Source organism: Myripristis murdjan, chromosome 5 (assembly GCF_902150065.1).
Source record: "Myripristis murdjan chromosome 5, fMyrMur1.1, whole genome shotgun sequence".
Taxonomy (NCBI): Eukaryota; Metazoa; Chordata; class Actinopteri; order Holocentriformes; family Holocentridae; genus Myripristis; species Myripristis murdjan.
The window spans coordinates 29,785,983-29,799,816 of NC_043984.1; the positions used below are offsets into that span (position 1 = coordinate 29,785,983).

At 41.8% G+C, this 13,834-nt stretch overlaps 1 protein-coding gene across 1 annotated transcript in view; it reads left to right on the forward strand.

Moving 5' to 3' along the window:
- The window catches only part of chl1b (cell adhesion molecule L1-like b), a 66,859-nt gene that overhangs the window by 33,337 nt on the left and 19,688 nt on the right, over positions 1-13,834 (forward strand). The window contains exons 2-12 of the mRNA XM_030052406.1: positions 5,044-5,247; positions 6,520-6,537; positions 7,511-7,619; positions 7,857-8,047; positions 8,988-9,110; positions 9,407-9,577; positions 9,923-9,955; positions 10,206-10,317; positions 10,700-10,881; positions 11,665-11,796; positions 13,215-13,355. Of these exons, the coding sequence (XP_029908266.1) occupies positions 5,148-5,247; positions 6,520-6,537; positions 7,511-7,619; positions 7,857-8,047; positions 8,988-9,110; positions 9,407-9,577; positions 9,923-9,955; positions 10,206-10,317; positions 10,700-10,881; positions 11,665-11,796; positions 13,215-13,355 (1,312 nt within the window). The 5' untranslated portion in view covers positions 5,044-5,147. The remainder of the gene's footprint in view (positions 1-5,043; positions 5,248-6,519; positions 6,538-7,510; positions 7,620-7,856; positions 8,048-8,987; positions 9,111-9,406; positions 9,578-9,922; positions 9,956-10,205; positions 10,318-10,699; positions 10,882-11,664; positions 11,797-13,214; positions 13,356-13,834) is intronic.

Genomic DNA, 13,834 nt, shown 5'->3' on the forward strand with positions numbered 1-13,834 from the left:
TTTCAAAGTGAAGAGTTCAGCAGCATCTGTTATGTGATTTAAGCATACATTGCGCATTGCATGATTTATTACAGTGTCATGTGACACGCTCTGGTGATCAGTTTAAATTAAAGTGTTGTCATTCGGCATATAAATTATGCACTGAGGGCTACAGTTAAAAATCCTCATCTCTGAAGCAGGAATAATGTGAGCTTCTTAATGGAGATACAGCTATAGGTTTTGCTCAGCACAGTTTTTGTCCCTGTTTGGCCTTAATATGCTCGGCAGAACTTCATATTTCAGTGGGACAAACACAGCTTTCAGCGCAGAGAGGCACAAAGGAGCAACTAATTAGAGGACAGGGAAAACCTTCACACTGTGCTGCTCATGAAAAACACAAGCGAGGCTTTTAGAAGAGACAGGTCTGAGAATGCACATCACAGACAAGATAAAAAACCACTAATGGTTGAAACCCCCCTCAGTGGTTTGGCTTTCTTCCACCATTATGTGATTTTATTTATTTATTTTCCTAAATGAACTATATCACACAAAACAGATACACTTGGCGGCAGTTCCAGGATGTGTTACGCCAGCCAGTGGCGTGATCATTCTACCTTAGTAGCTGTAAAAGGCTCTGCGGGGCCACTGTGGGATATACCTCACTCTCTCCGCGGTCAGGAAAGTTCACGTGGGGTCACGGAGGTCATTCTTCATCAAACCATATGGACCCCAGGGTCACAGACCCCACAGTTCATCAGCCCAGCCACTCTATATCTATCTGTAATTGAGCCTCATTCCTCTACATCCCAGGCCCTCACCTCGCTCCTCCGCTACCGACCTCATCTCTTTCCCCTCCATCCTCCTCCCTCAGTCCCCCGCTCAGTTCCAGTCCCAGTCCCAGTCTCCGTTCCTTCAGCCTGCTAATGCTACACACTCCTGAAATATTAATGGTGTGATAATTGAACTGTCATGCATGCTGAAGTGCGGTGAAAACTGAGCCAAATCTCAATTAGACAAGGATATTATTTAATATTGCTCCCACTTCGTAATCTCGTTTAGCGTCTTGTTTCTGTTTTTCCTCCCGCCACCGAAATTTTAATAATAGATGAATTGCATACCCAAGCTTGTAGAAGAATACTGATAATGCTTATCATTGCCAGAGGTCAGAAAACAATCTGTTTCGAATTCTGAAGAACAAGTTGAAAAAAAAAAATCTCTTAACGGAGATGAAAATACGTTGAGTTTAAGATCCCTTTTACTCACCATGTCTCAAGTACAAAAAGGAGTTTTACCACTTGACTTTGAAAAGCACCAGCTTTGTTTTTCACAGAAAGCTAGACAGTCAGCGTGTCAAATTTGCAAATTAAATGAGCAATTGATTGGATAAAAAGAACAAAACAACAACAACAGAAAGAAATGTGCAGTCATTACACACATCAGAAGCAACTTGGGCCAATTGCTGCTTAATGTTAATCAGCTCGTTCGTTGGTTTAATTGTTCTTGAGCGATCAAATGAGAATCAGTGTGGAGGCATTATCAGGAGTGTGAGAGAGGAGTGTGGAGCTGCTGTCTTCCCGTCGCAGGTCTTTAGTGAAGAGAATATTTTAATCCGGGCTGACAAGACGAGGATCTGCTTAATCCTATTACAGGCTTGCACATTAAACTACAGTAGGCCCACACATCTCTGGCTGTTGTCTTTGTGTGTGAAAGCAGCAGATGGTGCCAGCTCAAGAGCCTACTGTGGTGAATTTTAAACGGTGGCTCTTGAGCACCTAAATTTGAGCCCCGACTTGCTATTAAAAAAACATCTACAGGTGTCCACATTTGTAAGGGAACAAGCGTCATGGATTTTGTTTCCCCGCAATTCTGCTTAGATGGTCTGTGCAGTCGTTCTTTAGAGCTCGGGACCATGTGGTCGCCACTCATCACGCTGCAGTGTATTCTGGGAGTTACGCCATGACTACTGGGCAGTAGATATGAGTTCATTGAGCTGCTGAGAGTGCATGACCTCAGGTTTGTGGATTTGCAGTTTGTGCCCACATCCATTTGTAAAGTGCATGTGATTTAACATTTTTAAACTGTTCACAAGTGTGTGCACTCATGCCAAACACATGATATGTGCCATCATTGACTGTTACTGGAGGCAGCATGTTTGTTTTTTTGTTTTTTTTCCATATATCTCCTTGGCTCCTTTGTGAGCTATTCCCTTTACAAGCATTTTCCTTTGTGCATTCTTCATACATTCGTGGCCGAAAAAGCCAACAAAGCCATTGAACAGTGCAGCGAAGCCAATGTACAGAATCTATGAGCTTAACACTACCCCCCAACATCACACAGCACACGTGTGCCGCTCGCCTACAAAGAGACGTTGATTCCCTAGCTCTGCATGATATATTTATATATTTGTGTGTGGGTCACAGTGAAGCTGTAATGCCACACCATATGGCTGAAATATGGGAACCGAGGGAGAGGGAGAGCTTGCCAAGAAGAGAAGTGTGCCAGAAATGTCTCCTTAAGACGAGGAAGTCGGCAGAGGCTGCACAGTGATGAGGGAACTCTTAAGTCAACTTAACACAGCAGAGAGGACACAGCCTTTCCATCAGTCTGTCAGCCACATTTCTGCAAGTATCAGTCTGGAATAAGAAATAGATTTGCTCCTGTTGGAGAGGAAGAAGTTTGTGGGAGAGAGAGTGCTCTATATCCATCACTCCTCAGAGGGAGTTTTAAAGCATGGAGGGATATTTCCCTTGGCCCACATTGGTTCATTTCCCTCTCCGTACCCCCTCCACCCCACAGCTTCTGTCCCCTCTGAGCCTTGGCTAAGGAAGGTTAGGGTTCGTATTGGGCTTCCCACAGCGAGCAGCTTTTAACCTCCTGCCAGCTTCATCAATCTCAGGCTGGAGTGATTGCCGCTGAAGGGGTAGGGATTAAGAACAGCCTGCAGTCTTAAACCAGGCTGGCTGGAGGGGCCCTCTCCTGTGCATCGTATACTTCCAATAGGCTCTATACCCTCTGACTTCAATGTAGACATCATTGCTCCCAGCAGTTAAGCCCTGAGCGGACCTCCCTCAACCATATGGCCATGTTGGTTCTCAATAAATGCCTAACGATGGGGAGAACAAATTAAATCTGATGGCAAGTGATCAAGCACAGTTTGAACAAAATGTAATCCATCTAAGTGGTGTTTAGGTTGGTGAAGGCTTTTGGCCGACACAATAGGGTAAAGAAAACACATTGTCTTGTGGGAATCGCAAAGCCCCCTCTTTCAACTTGCCAAGAAAGCACGAGACAATTAGACACAGAGCCCTTACCTTTTGATTTTAATCTGTCTTCAGCAACACAAATCACAATGTGTGGGAAAGACTGAAGTGAGACTGTAACAAAAGACAGCCTAAGGCATCTGTCTGGATTCATGCATTATAATAATGCCACACCAATCTGTAGCTGGAAGTAAAGTCAATAGGCCTGTATTGTGATTGAGAGCAGTGGATATATAGCACACGAGTCTGTAACCATGTTGGTGATACGGTAGGTGGGTGGAGCCGGGGTCGAGGGAGGGTTACAAGCTGGGTCAAAGTGGTCAATATTGAGCTATGAAGGCTTCAAACGGAGCTAATACCATTACTATGAGCTATGCTAGAAAAGTTCAGGGTGCACGTCCATCTGAAAACATGCCTGCACCGAGAAGAATGAAATTGACTCTTTTGTTCTATGGTCAATTATTCAATTAGGTCTCATGAGCTGGCGTTTGACCCCAGTGTTTCCTATTGAATTTGTTAAGCCAGCAAGAAGATTAGAAAAAAGGTGGACTGGAGTCTGAGTTTGATTGGAGCACCGTTGTGAACAGTGAGCTATTTCCTAGAAACTGCAAAGTCTGGTCTTTTAGGCTACTGTTCTTCAAATAAAGTCCTCAGCATAGCACACATAGATTTTTGATCCTCGATCTGCTACTTGAATGCCCAATTAAGACAAATACAGCAGCTGTAATTTCGTGATTTTGTTGTTGTGACGCATGTTCACTCAGTTCATTTCTGTTTTCAGTGTTCACTCCCTGCAGACTCATGATTTTACATTTCTCCCAGTTCCAGTGTTTTGCTAACATTTCTCTTTGTTTCTTGCGGTGCACAGTAGTTTGTGTTTAACTAATTAGATAAACATGACCTAATGAGCTGGGCACAGCCAACATGAAGAAGACTAATGAACTGACACCTCAGAGATTTTGCAGCGGAGGGTTATGGGGAACAATGCAGAAATTCCTCTGCCCTGCTCTTTCCCAACCCACTTCCTCCTTCCTCATCTAGTTCTGCACTATGGACCAATCCGGTGCTCATTATAGCCCAAACCACTGGTCTGTTAGGTGGAAAATGATCCAGTGCGCTGTACTCTGCTGCCTGTCAGAGAGCAGATAGGTTACTCTGCCTGACTGTTAACTGTGTGTGTTATTTATGCCTCAGACTGCTCTGGCAGCTGTATTTGCTGATACAATAGATAAATGTGTAGCTGCATTGTTAATCACTTCGAGTTACTGCTGTTATCAGAGTCATGCAGCCACCAATCAAAACCAGCACCACAATAAAATGAAATGGATCTTAAGTTTGATGTTAATTTTGATGTTGATTTCAATCTTGGTTCCATTCCACATGAATGCATATGTTTTCTCACTGTAATGTTGAACATCTGCCACGCATTAATACAGCTACAGGCTGCTTCATTTGTTTATTTATTTCCATTGTTTTTCTATTGTGCATTGAAAACACACTCTTTGTGACACACTCCCTCAGACATCAAACTAGAAAACAATTTGAGTCCCAAGGGAAGGGATGATAGGGGGCTTTAAAGTGACTATTTCTTTGTCACAGCAACATTTGAACTAGCTCAGAATGGGGTCCCTGTTGATGCGAGCAACTGCTGCGCTGGAAATCTATGGTGTGTCTGGTTATGCCCGGCTGAGCGCAGAGGAGGCGAGCTCCCAGTCACGGGGGATTTGTTGTGTGTGGGGTTTGCCTTACCGTCTGCTATCGCGTGGGTGGATTCATGGGGCCTTCTCCGTCTGTGCTCCTGCAGGTCCTGAGTGTTCAGCGTGCCATAGAGATGAACTGAGGAGACACAAGAGAGCAGCACTCGTTTCTTTCTTCAGGAACTCCCATATCGCTGTCTGCCGTGGAGCCATGAGGTTGCATAGGAGCCCGGGATTTGTCACCCTGCTGGGCGTGGTCACCTGTTTTTGTGCCTTTCACCTCTCTACTGCCATTGACATCCCGCTGGAGGGTGAGTGCCAACTTTCACTGCAGAACACCTGTAAAGAACATACCTTCATGTCAAAGAGTGCAGAAGAGTAAACTATTTATTTTCCAGTGTCTGCAGTGGTGTCAATATTCATGTCAATATTCATGGATTGCAAAAAAATCTCCATCTCAACAAGTCATTCAGTGTCATATTGAGTCTTAAAAACATGTTTTCTTAAAGGTGCATTATGCCAATTTCAGTTGAGTCCAGAGCAGCACACTGATAGAGTACATGCATATTCTGTGTGGCTGCCAGCTGAGATGAAATGGTCCTTACTTCAGTTCGCCCTCCTCACTTTTGTACTATGCACCTAAAAAAAAAAAAAAAAAATGGAAAAAAGCTGCCAGTGGGTGGGTTTCCAATGCAGTTTCACTGGTTTCAAGTTTTCTTTCTGAGAACAAGTATATTTATGTTAACACAAGGCAGAAAAAGAAAGATCAGCCCACCAGTATCAGGGGAATTGATTCAAGAAAATTATGCACACAACTGATTATTGGCAACAAGTGGGATTATCTCATCCCACTGGCATTTTTTTTTCAGTTGTTTTAACAAAAACACAATTTTTAAGAGTCAGTATGAGACTTAATGGCTTAAGGAAGATATTTTTTTCATTCAATATGAATAATACTGAATTTTGGATTAAAGAATTCTAAACTGATTTCATGAAAGCTCATCATGCTCTAAGAAATAATTCATGAAGCCAGAAGCTACAAAAGAGCATGTTACCAGGTAAAGGTCAGACGTGTTAGGCATTTTAGATGAAAACTCACTTTTTCTTTAACTTGGATGTGATGCTGATTTATCAGAATAGTGTTGAATATTTTAAAAGGCAATTAATCACATCATAGAGTAGTGTTGCAGACACACGCTACAATCAAACACGCTGTGAACGGAATATATTTACAGCCATTATCTTGTTTGAATCAGGTTTCTTTTCCCTCTTGTGTTGGAGCTGTGTATTTCCCACTGTTTCCTTGGAAACCCATATCAAATTTTTTTTCCCTCTAAATTATTCAGAAATATCTCTTAAGGGCCTGATAAAGAACAGTTCAAACAGCTTTTTGAAAAAGAAACACATTCTTAGGCTGATTGATGTTGGAATATCTTTTTCATTCACAATCTTTTGTTTTGCTCCAGCTGTGTGTCTGTTTAAAGGGCTTTATATGGAGAATGCTTGTGACAAAACAGGATTATTCCAGAACTACTGACTGGTTTTGTTTTGTTTGTTTCCCCCTGCTGCCATGGATTTTCTAGTTTTAGGTCATGTAAACAGTAAGTTTGTTCTGCAATACTCTAGCTGGTATTAGTGACGTCGTCAGCTCTCATCTCTTAATCTCCTGGCTCATGTGTTGAGCGCTGCTTTACTTACAGCCTCATGTGTTGGATCTACATCTCATGTGTCATCGCTCCTGCCTCCATAAAACCATAAAACTGATATCTCTCCTTGTAGGATTCATGGCATTCACTTTTACCTTTATGGTCGGTCATCGTGGTCACTCTGACAACATGCTGTTCTGTTGTGTTTGTTTCCATTCGTAACACATCTTGTCTCACATAACCCAGTGGGAACTGTGATCACATGAGATATGAACATACAGAGAGTTTTGTTCCAAAATGAAACAGGACATCCCCTCTTTCATTAAAAATCAGCAAGGACATTTAGTAACCCAAATACTTAAGTGATGATAAATTTACAGAAAAGCCTACCCGTACTTAAGATTCTAAAGTATGGATGGGAGCAGCGGTTCTCAACCTAAGGGTTAGACCCCTCAGTGGGTTGCCAGATCATTTTGGGAGGTTGCAAGAAGATCGATGGGATAGATTCTCAATTTTCCTATTTTTTTGCCTTTTTGTGCAATATTTTGTAACTTTAAGCCTCAAATCCTCTTTCGACAATTAATGAAATAACCTAAAAAGGCAAAAATCATTCTTCGCTTGAACAGTTCATCACTTTGTACATGCAGCCTGGGGCCGGGACGGCACATAGACACTGGTTTTGTTTTAAGGAATCACAAGCAAAAAAGGTTAAGAACCGCTGCTTTAGAGATACTCTTAATAGTTGAGTTAGCAACTATTTTCTTCCTAAATGGGATGCACAACATTATGGAATACAACTCTGCATAATAGACAAGACCATAGCATCACATTGTATGTCTGATACGTGTGTAAAGATGATTTGCATTTGGACCTGTAACGTGTTTCTCACATTTTTTATGCCCACTGTCACTGTTTGTGTGTTGCCCAGTTGAGCAGCTGCCCACCATCACAGCTCAGTCGCCCAGCTCTGTCATTGCCTTTCCCTTCGACGAGAGCTTCCCCATGACGTGTGAAGCCAAAGGGAATCCCGAGCCAGAGTGAGTAGTGAGCATCTTGCATCTCCAGCAGATGGGAAGAGGAGAGCCTGGAGAGCTTGTTAGCAGCCAGATATACACCAGCAATAACAACAACACTAACACTCTGGCAGCCACACTTTGTGTTTTGATCTTTGCTTGTATCTTGTGTTTGTGCACCAACTTTGGAAACACAGCATAACGCATTCTTGGCTGAAAAAATCAATTTTTCAATATTGACTCATCTGTTTTCTTTTGTAGATTTCGATGGACAAAGAACGGGCAGGAATTTGACCCCTTTCTAGAGCCCCGGCTGATGAAAGAGGAGGATTCTGGGACTTTTGTGATACCCAATAATGGGAATCTCACTGAGTATCAGGGAACCTATCGCTGTTACGCCTCAAACAAACTGGGGACTGCCATATCAGAGGAGATAGAGTTCATTGTGCCCAGTGAGTAACAGGAGTCTGTGTTTGTGCGGTGCTGTGTTACAGTGCTTTCAGTGTGATTCAGGGCCTGGAGTCCTGTGTAATGACTGCGCCTCTCGGTTGTGAGGTTTTCATTGTATTGGACGTGGCAGAAAGTCATTGGGCCTCTTGAGTGTTCCACCCCTTGCTGCCTCTCGTCTTTACCCCCATTGCGGGCAAAGCACTGAGCGTGATCTAGCCTCTCCATCATTTCCCTGGGTACATTTTTCATTTTGTTCGAAAGCATAGCACATAAATTCTCAAAGAAATCTGCTCCAAGGGGGCCTGAGACTAAATTTGTCCGGGCTTCAGCCAGTCAGCAGTGTTGACAAGCCGCCCAACAGTAGTAGTGATGTCTATTTCCCCCTGGAAGTGGAGATCTGAAAAATCTGCCATAGAATTCAATTTATTAGATGATATAGTGGGCACAGGAACACAGATTGTGCTTGGCACAGAACTCAGGAATGATATGACTGCCATCTTCTGGAGAAGCAGAGAACTGCATGGACTGCTTCAATGGTTGTGACCATAAGGGATAGCATAGCTGACACTGGGCTCCACAGATTTAAAAAACCTGTTTGTTAAAGCCTCTGAATGGAACAAGCTGGCCTTACAAATCAACCAGACTGTCTGTTTAAAGACTTTCAAGATGGAAGTAAAATGGACATGAATAATATTGCTGCTCTACTTTTTTTTTTTTTTTAACTCCATTCATAGGAGCTTTTTCAGCTGATGTTTGCATTGTCAGCATTGTAGTTGCCTGTTATTAATTTGATGTTTTACTGTATTATTTATAACTCTCAACCAACTCGTGACACGCTCTCCTGTCAGTCTTATAAAAGGGGGCCACATTAGAAATAAGTTTTAAATTAATTAATGCATGACTACTGGTTAATTCTTGCTGTTTTTTGTGTTTTTTTGCCAGATGTTCCAAAGTTTCCTAAAGAAAAGTTTGAACCTATCATAGTTGAGGAGGGTCAGCCTTTCATCCTAGAGTGTAACCCACCTAAAGGCATACCTCCTCTTCAGATCTACTGGATGACTATCGGTGAGTAAAATTCATTATACGCTCACAAGGTGTGTGTTTGAATCAGGGCTTGGGTGCATTCAGCTCAACTGGGAATGGAAATAAAGACATAACTGTGTTCATAGTTATGATATATGGTATTTAAGAACACTTTTACAGCTATTACATTTTGAACAAAAAGAAAAAAACAACTTGATGAATTGATTCAAATGCAAGTGATATGACAGCAACCGTAGTTTGAATTGTGCATGTTTTTAGGCTACTCACTGAAGTTTTGAGCTAAGTTTGACTATGGATGTTCACCTTTCTGTTCCCAGGTCTTCAGCATATAGAGCAGGATGAGCGGGTGTCTATGGGCTTGAATGGAGACCTGTACTTCTCTCATGCAGAGGAGAAGGACAGCAGGAGAGATTACTGCTGCTTTGCTGCCTTCCCCAGAATACGGACCATTGTTCAAAAGACTGCCATGTCTGTCATTGTCAAGACCAGTAGGTGTCACTTAATTTTCCATTTTCATCAATTACAGTGCTGTTTTCTCTGTGGGAACCCAAACTAGCATGACGCAAACCCACAGAAAATCCCTACTTTGATTTGTTTTGAGAACATTGATCTTTTTCAGTGTTCACGTTGCTATCCATATTCACGGCAACACTTCAAAAGCCATCTGAGTGTCATGCTGTCTTGTTGTCTTATCACAGATGCTCATACAGTGCCATCGCCAAAGTTTTGTTCTCCGTGATTTTGATCTCATTTATGCTTTGACGTGAGCCAACACATCCACATTGTCCTCTTGTTCATCGTTTATTTTCTTATCTCATCCATCTCCATTTCAGAAAAATCAAAAAGTGACACGGGTTCTGAGGATGGTAAGTTTGAACAAAAGAGTGCCACACCCCTGCTTTGTGCAAATGCTGCTGTATCTGCTGTATTTGTAAAACAGCCATGTGCACAAGACAGGGGTGTGTATATATGTTACATGTGTATATATGTGTATTCATTTGTAAACTCATTAAAGTGTGATCTATGGGAAATTGCATTACACTACAAAAAACGTTTTTTTGAGTTGTCTCGTCCTGTTTTGTTTAACTGACTAATTCTCAGTCATTTTTCTCCAAGCCAATGCTATCTTGGAGAGAAAACCCCGTCTTATGACACCCCCTGGTGTCCGATCAGATGTACAGCTGGTTAAAGGAGAGGACCTGCAGTTGGAGTGCATTGCAGAGGGATTGTGAGTAATGCCTCCTTTTCCTAACATGCATGTGCACAAAAACACATTTACATTAGAATTTCAGTTCAAATGAAACATGGGCTATGTAGAAAATGCCACAAAATGATCAAAGACATGAAAGTAAAACTGATTGACAGATAGATAGATAGATTTACTTTATTGATCCCAACTGGGAAATTGGAGGGTATTGTTGAATTTATTCATGTACAATGTACTCAGTTATAAAGGATATAATAATCTGCATAATTGAAAAATGGACCTGTGAACATAAGGTAACACGGTTTTCATAAAGATGCACTGAAAAATGATTGAGATCATGGACTTGCTGTAATTTGAGACCTTTAGCTGTGTTTTTACTTATAGTTTGTCTTCTTATTGTCAGTCCAACTCCGCAGATCGAGTGGAAAAAGATAGGTCTCAAGCTTCCCGAAAAAGCAAAGCTGGAGAACCATGGGAAATTACTTACTATACCAAGAGCCGATGAGGAGGATGCTGGGAAGTATACGTGCAAGGCCAAGAACCTGCTCGGAGAGGCTGCCCACCATTTCACAGTCACAGTAGAAGGTAACTACGACCTGCTGTGAAGTTGGAGCGATGTTCCCATATCACATTTGGTTGAAATCATTCAGTAGTTGTGGCCTGAAATGAAGATTGATCCTTTATTATTGTCAAAGCCCTTAAAAGAAAATTCAGTGGAAATGTAATGTACAGAGCTAAGAATAACGTTCTGATTTTGATGGGCCCTCTGAGAGCAGTATCATTATGCGTTAATTGTAGCTGTTGCTGTTTGAGAGGAGATTACTTCAGTAGCTGGAATTTCTTCACCGCTGAATTGCTGTTATGTCCCGCCACCATTAGACATACAATACACTGTCATGTCTGCCCGTCTGCATGTGTGTCTGTCTGTAGACACAAAAACAGCGGAACAATACACAATAGCATGTTTATAGTAACACCACGCCTATAAATGAGATGATCTGATATGCTTTTGGATATGATCACATTTAGAAGCAAATTGCTGCATAAATTTGCTTATTAATGGGGAAAAAAAGAAAAAAAAAAAAAAAAAGATTATCTTGAAACTAACTCTTTAATGTTTTAAGATATGAAATCCATAATGCCTGAGTGTTATGTGAAGACAAGTATGTTAACACAGAAATATTTGCTTGATAAAATGTATTAATCAGCCTAAGGTTTTATCCCATTGGAATAGCTGGCTATGTCTCATACATGGTGTTGACCGCGGCAGCTCAAATGCCTAGTATCTTTGCCGACGTCTCATTCAGGCACTGCAGCACTCGTCTGTTTGATAATATCATACTGATTTCTCTGGATGTGTCCTCACAGAGCCTCCGGAGTGGGAGTACGAGCCGGAGAGTCAGCTCACTATGATTGGCTCAGAGGTGCTTATCAAGTGCTCCGCCACTGGGACTCCTCAGCCCACTATAACATGGAGGGTGAATGGAATACCTCTAGAGGGTAAGTCCCGGACCAGCTTCAGTTCGGCATCAATTCACATGCAGTTTGAAGTCTTAATTCATGCAGGGGTTTATACAGGCCTAACAGTGATTTGATTAAACTCAGAAGCAAACGGCATTTGAATGGTGCCAGGGAGGACTTTTTAAAAGTGCCGAGGGACACCGAGAGAGAAAGACAGTGAAGTCGAACGTATTCTCGATGTATTTGGTGAGGAAATCCACTGTGAAGTGCTTCACACATAATCTTGAGCTCAAGTCACAAATTCAGTATTCTTCAAAATGAATAAATTCCAGCCACCAGGATGCAACTGTGGTGTCTTAAGAAAAGGAAACAAGCTTTTCTACACTTATATCACTGTACCATATTGCCACATACATGATGGTAGGGACAGATAACAACCAAATTGTAGCTTTAAAGCGTGACACAATAAAAACAGTGTAAGCAGTTGTAGTTGTACCATCATAATGACCTTTATAGTTCATTATAGTTGCATGGTATGACATCAAGAGATAACTAACAAGATGGAAAAGTTTCATTTCATTGTGACTTTAAAATCTCAGTGTGAAGATAAATGCAGACTGTTTATGTTACCTTTCTGTAATGTGAACAGCTCCACTGATAGAGTAGGTTGTTTACAGTATACAGTATACTGGTGTTTTATTACAATGCAACACGATAGACCTTATTTGTCCCTGTGGTGAAACCTGTCATACGTTCTCAGTGCCGTTGCTTCACAGTAATTGCACATACAACATAAGTAGAAAAAAAAAAAATACAAAATAGTGCTGAAGTAAGAGCAACATCAGTCAACTAGCAATATATATATACAACTGAGTATCCTCATCATACAGTGCAATTGTATAAGAACAGCAAACATGACCTTTTTTATGTTATTTTTGGGCATTTCTGCTTTATTAGATAGTCACAGAGGAGACAGGGGCAGGGCAGGGACAGGAAAGTCAAGGCAGAGGTCGGAGCTGGATTCGAACCCAGGCTGTTGCGACTTAGCCTCAGTATTGCGTTGTACACACTATACACAGTGGGCCACTGGGGTGTCCCATTCAACACTACCTTTGCACATTCACATTACTGCATACTCTATCACTCGAAAACAATTTATGGCAGTGAAGACATACAGTATTTCACAAACTGATACAATAAATTACACAAACATATGCAGCCAACAACTCACTTCACCTCCCGGCATCCTGGAAGGAGTGTTTGTAAGGGTTTAATCTACACTGAGGGGGTCAGTGTAGATTTAATTTTAATGTACAATGAGTGTAGGGATTCAGTGTAGCTCCTGCCACAGGATACGAGCTCAAGTTCAGGGTAAAGGATATGAGTGGTGTTCAATAATATTTTCTGTGCCTGCCTATTGACAGACTCCTAATTATTGAATCTTTGGTTTGTTTCAGAGGCCCCAGCATCCAACAGAAAGGAGTTTGATGATACCATAGCCCTGCACAATGCCAAAGCATCTGACAGTGCAGTCTATCAGTGTGAGGCGTCCAACAGACACGGCACCCTTCTGGCCAATGCAAACATCATGATTATGAGTAAGTATGACAAGGTGTAGTCGTGCCAAATCTCACTTAAAAGTTATTTGTATTGTGAGTCATGGCTCTTCTTTGTGGTTATAAACTTTGAAAGTACATGAATTGATTCCATAATAATTTTGTGCTACAAATTATTGAAGTGGTTGCTTAGCAATGGCAGTGGAGTGCATCTGTTTTTGAGTAATTGACAGACATGGGCATTAGTCAGCTGGAGATTGCAGAGTGATGTTCTGTTCATCTGGAGGGCTGGCGCTGATGTTGGCATATGCCTTTAAAGCACCGAGGAGCACAGAGAAGGAGGGCTGTCTCCGAGCCATACGCCTTCATTCAGGCTAGCTGTTCTCCCAGTGGAGCAACAAGGCAGTTCCCTGCCATTTATATGCTAACAAGTTTCCCCAATTCCATACTGATTTCGGTGCCATAAGACAAACATGTGCTTCTTTTGCAAGTGCAGATAAAAAAGAAAGAAAGAACATTGC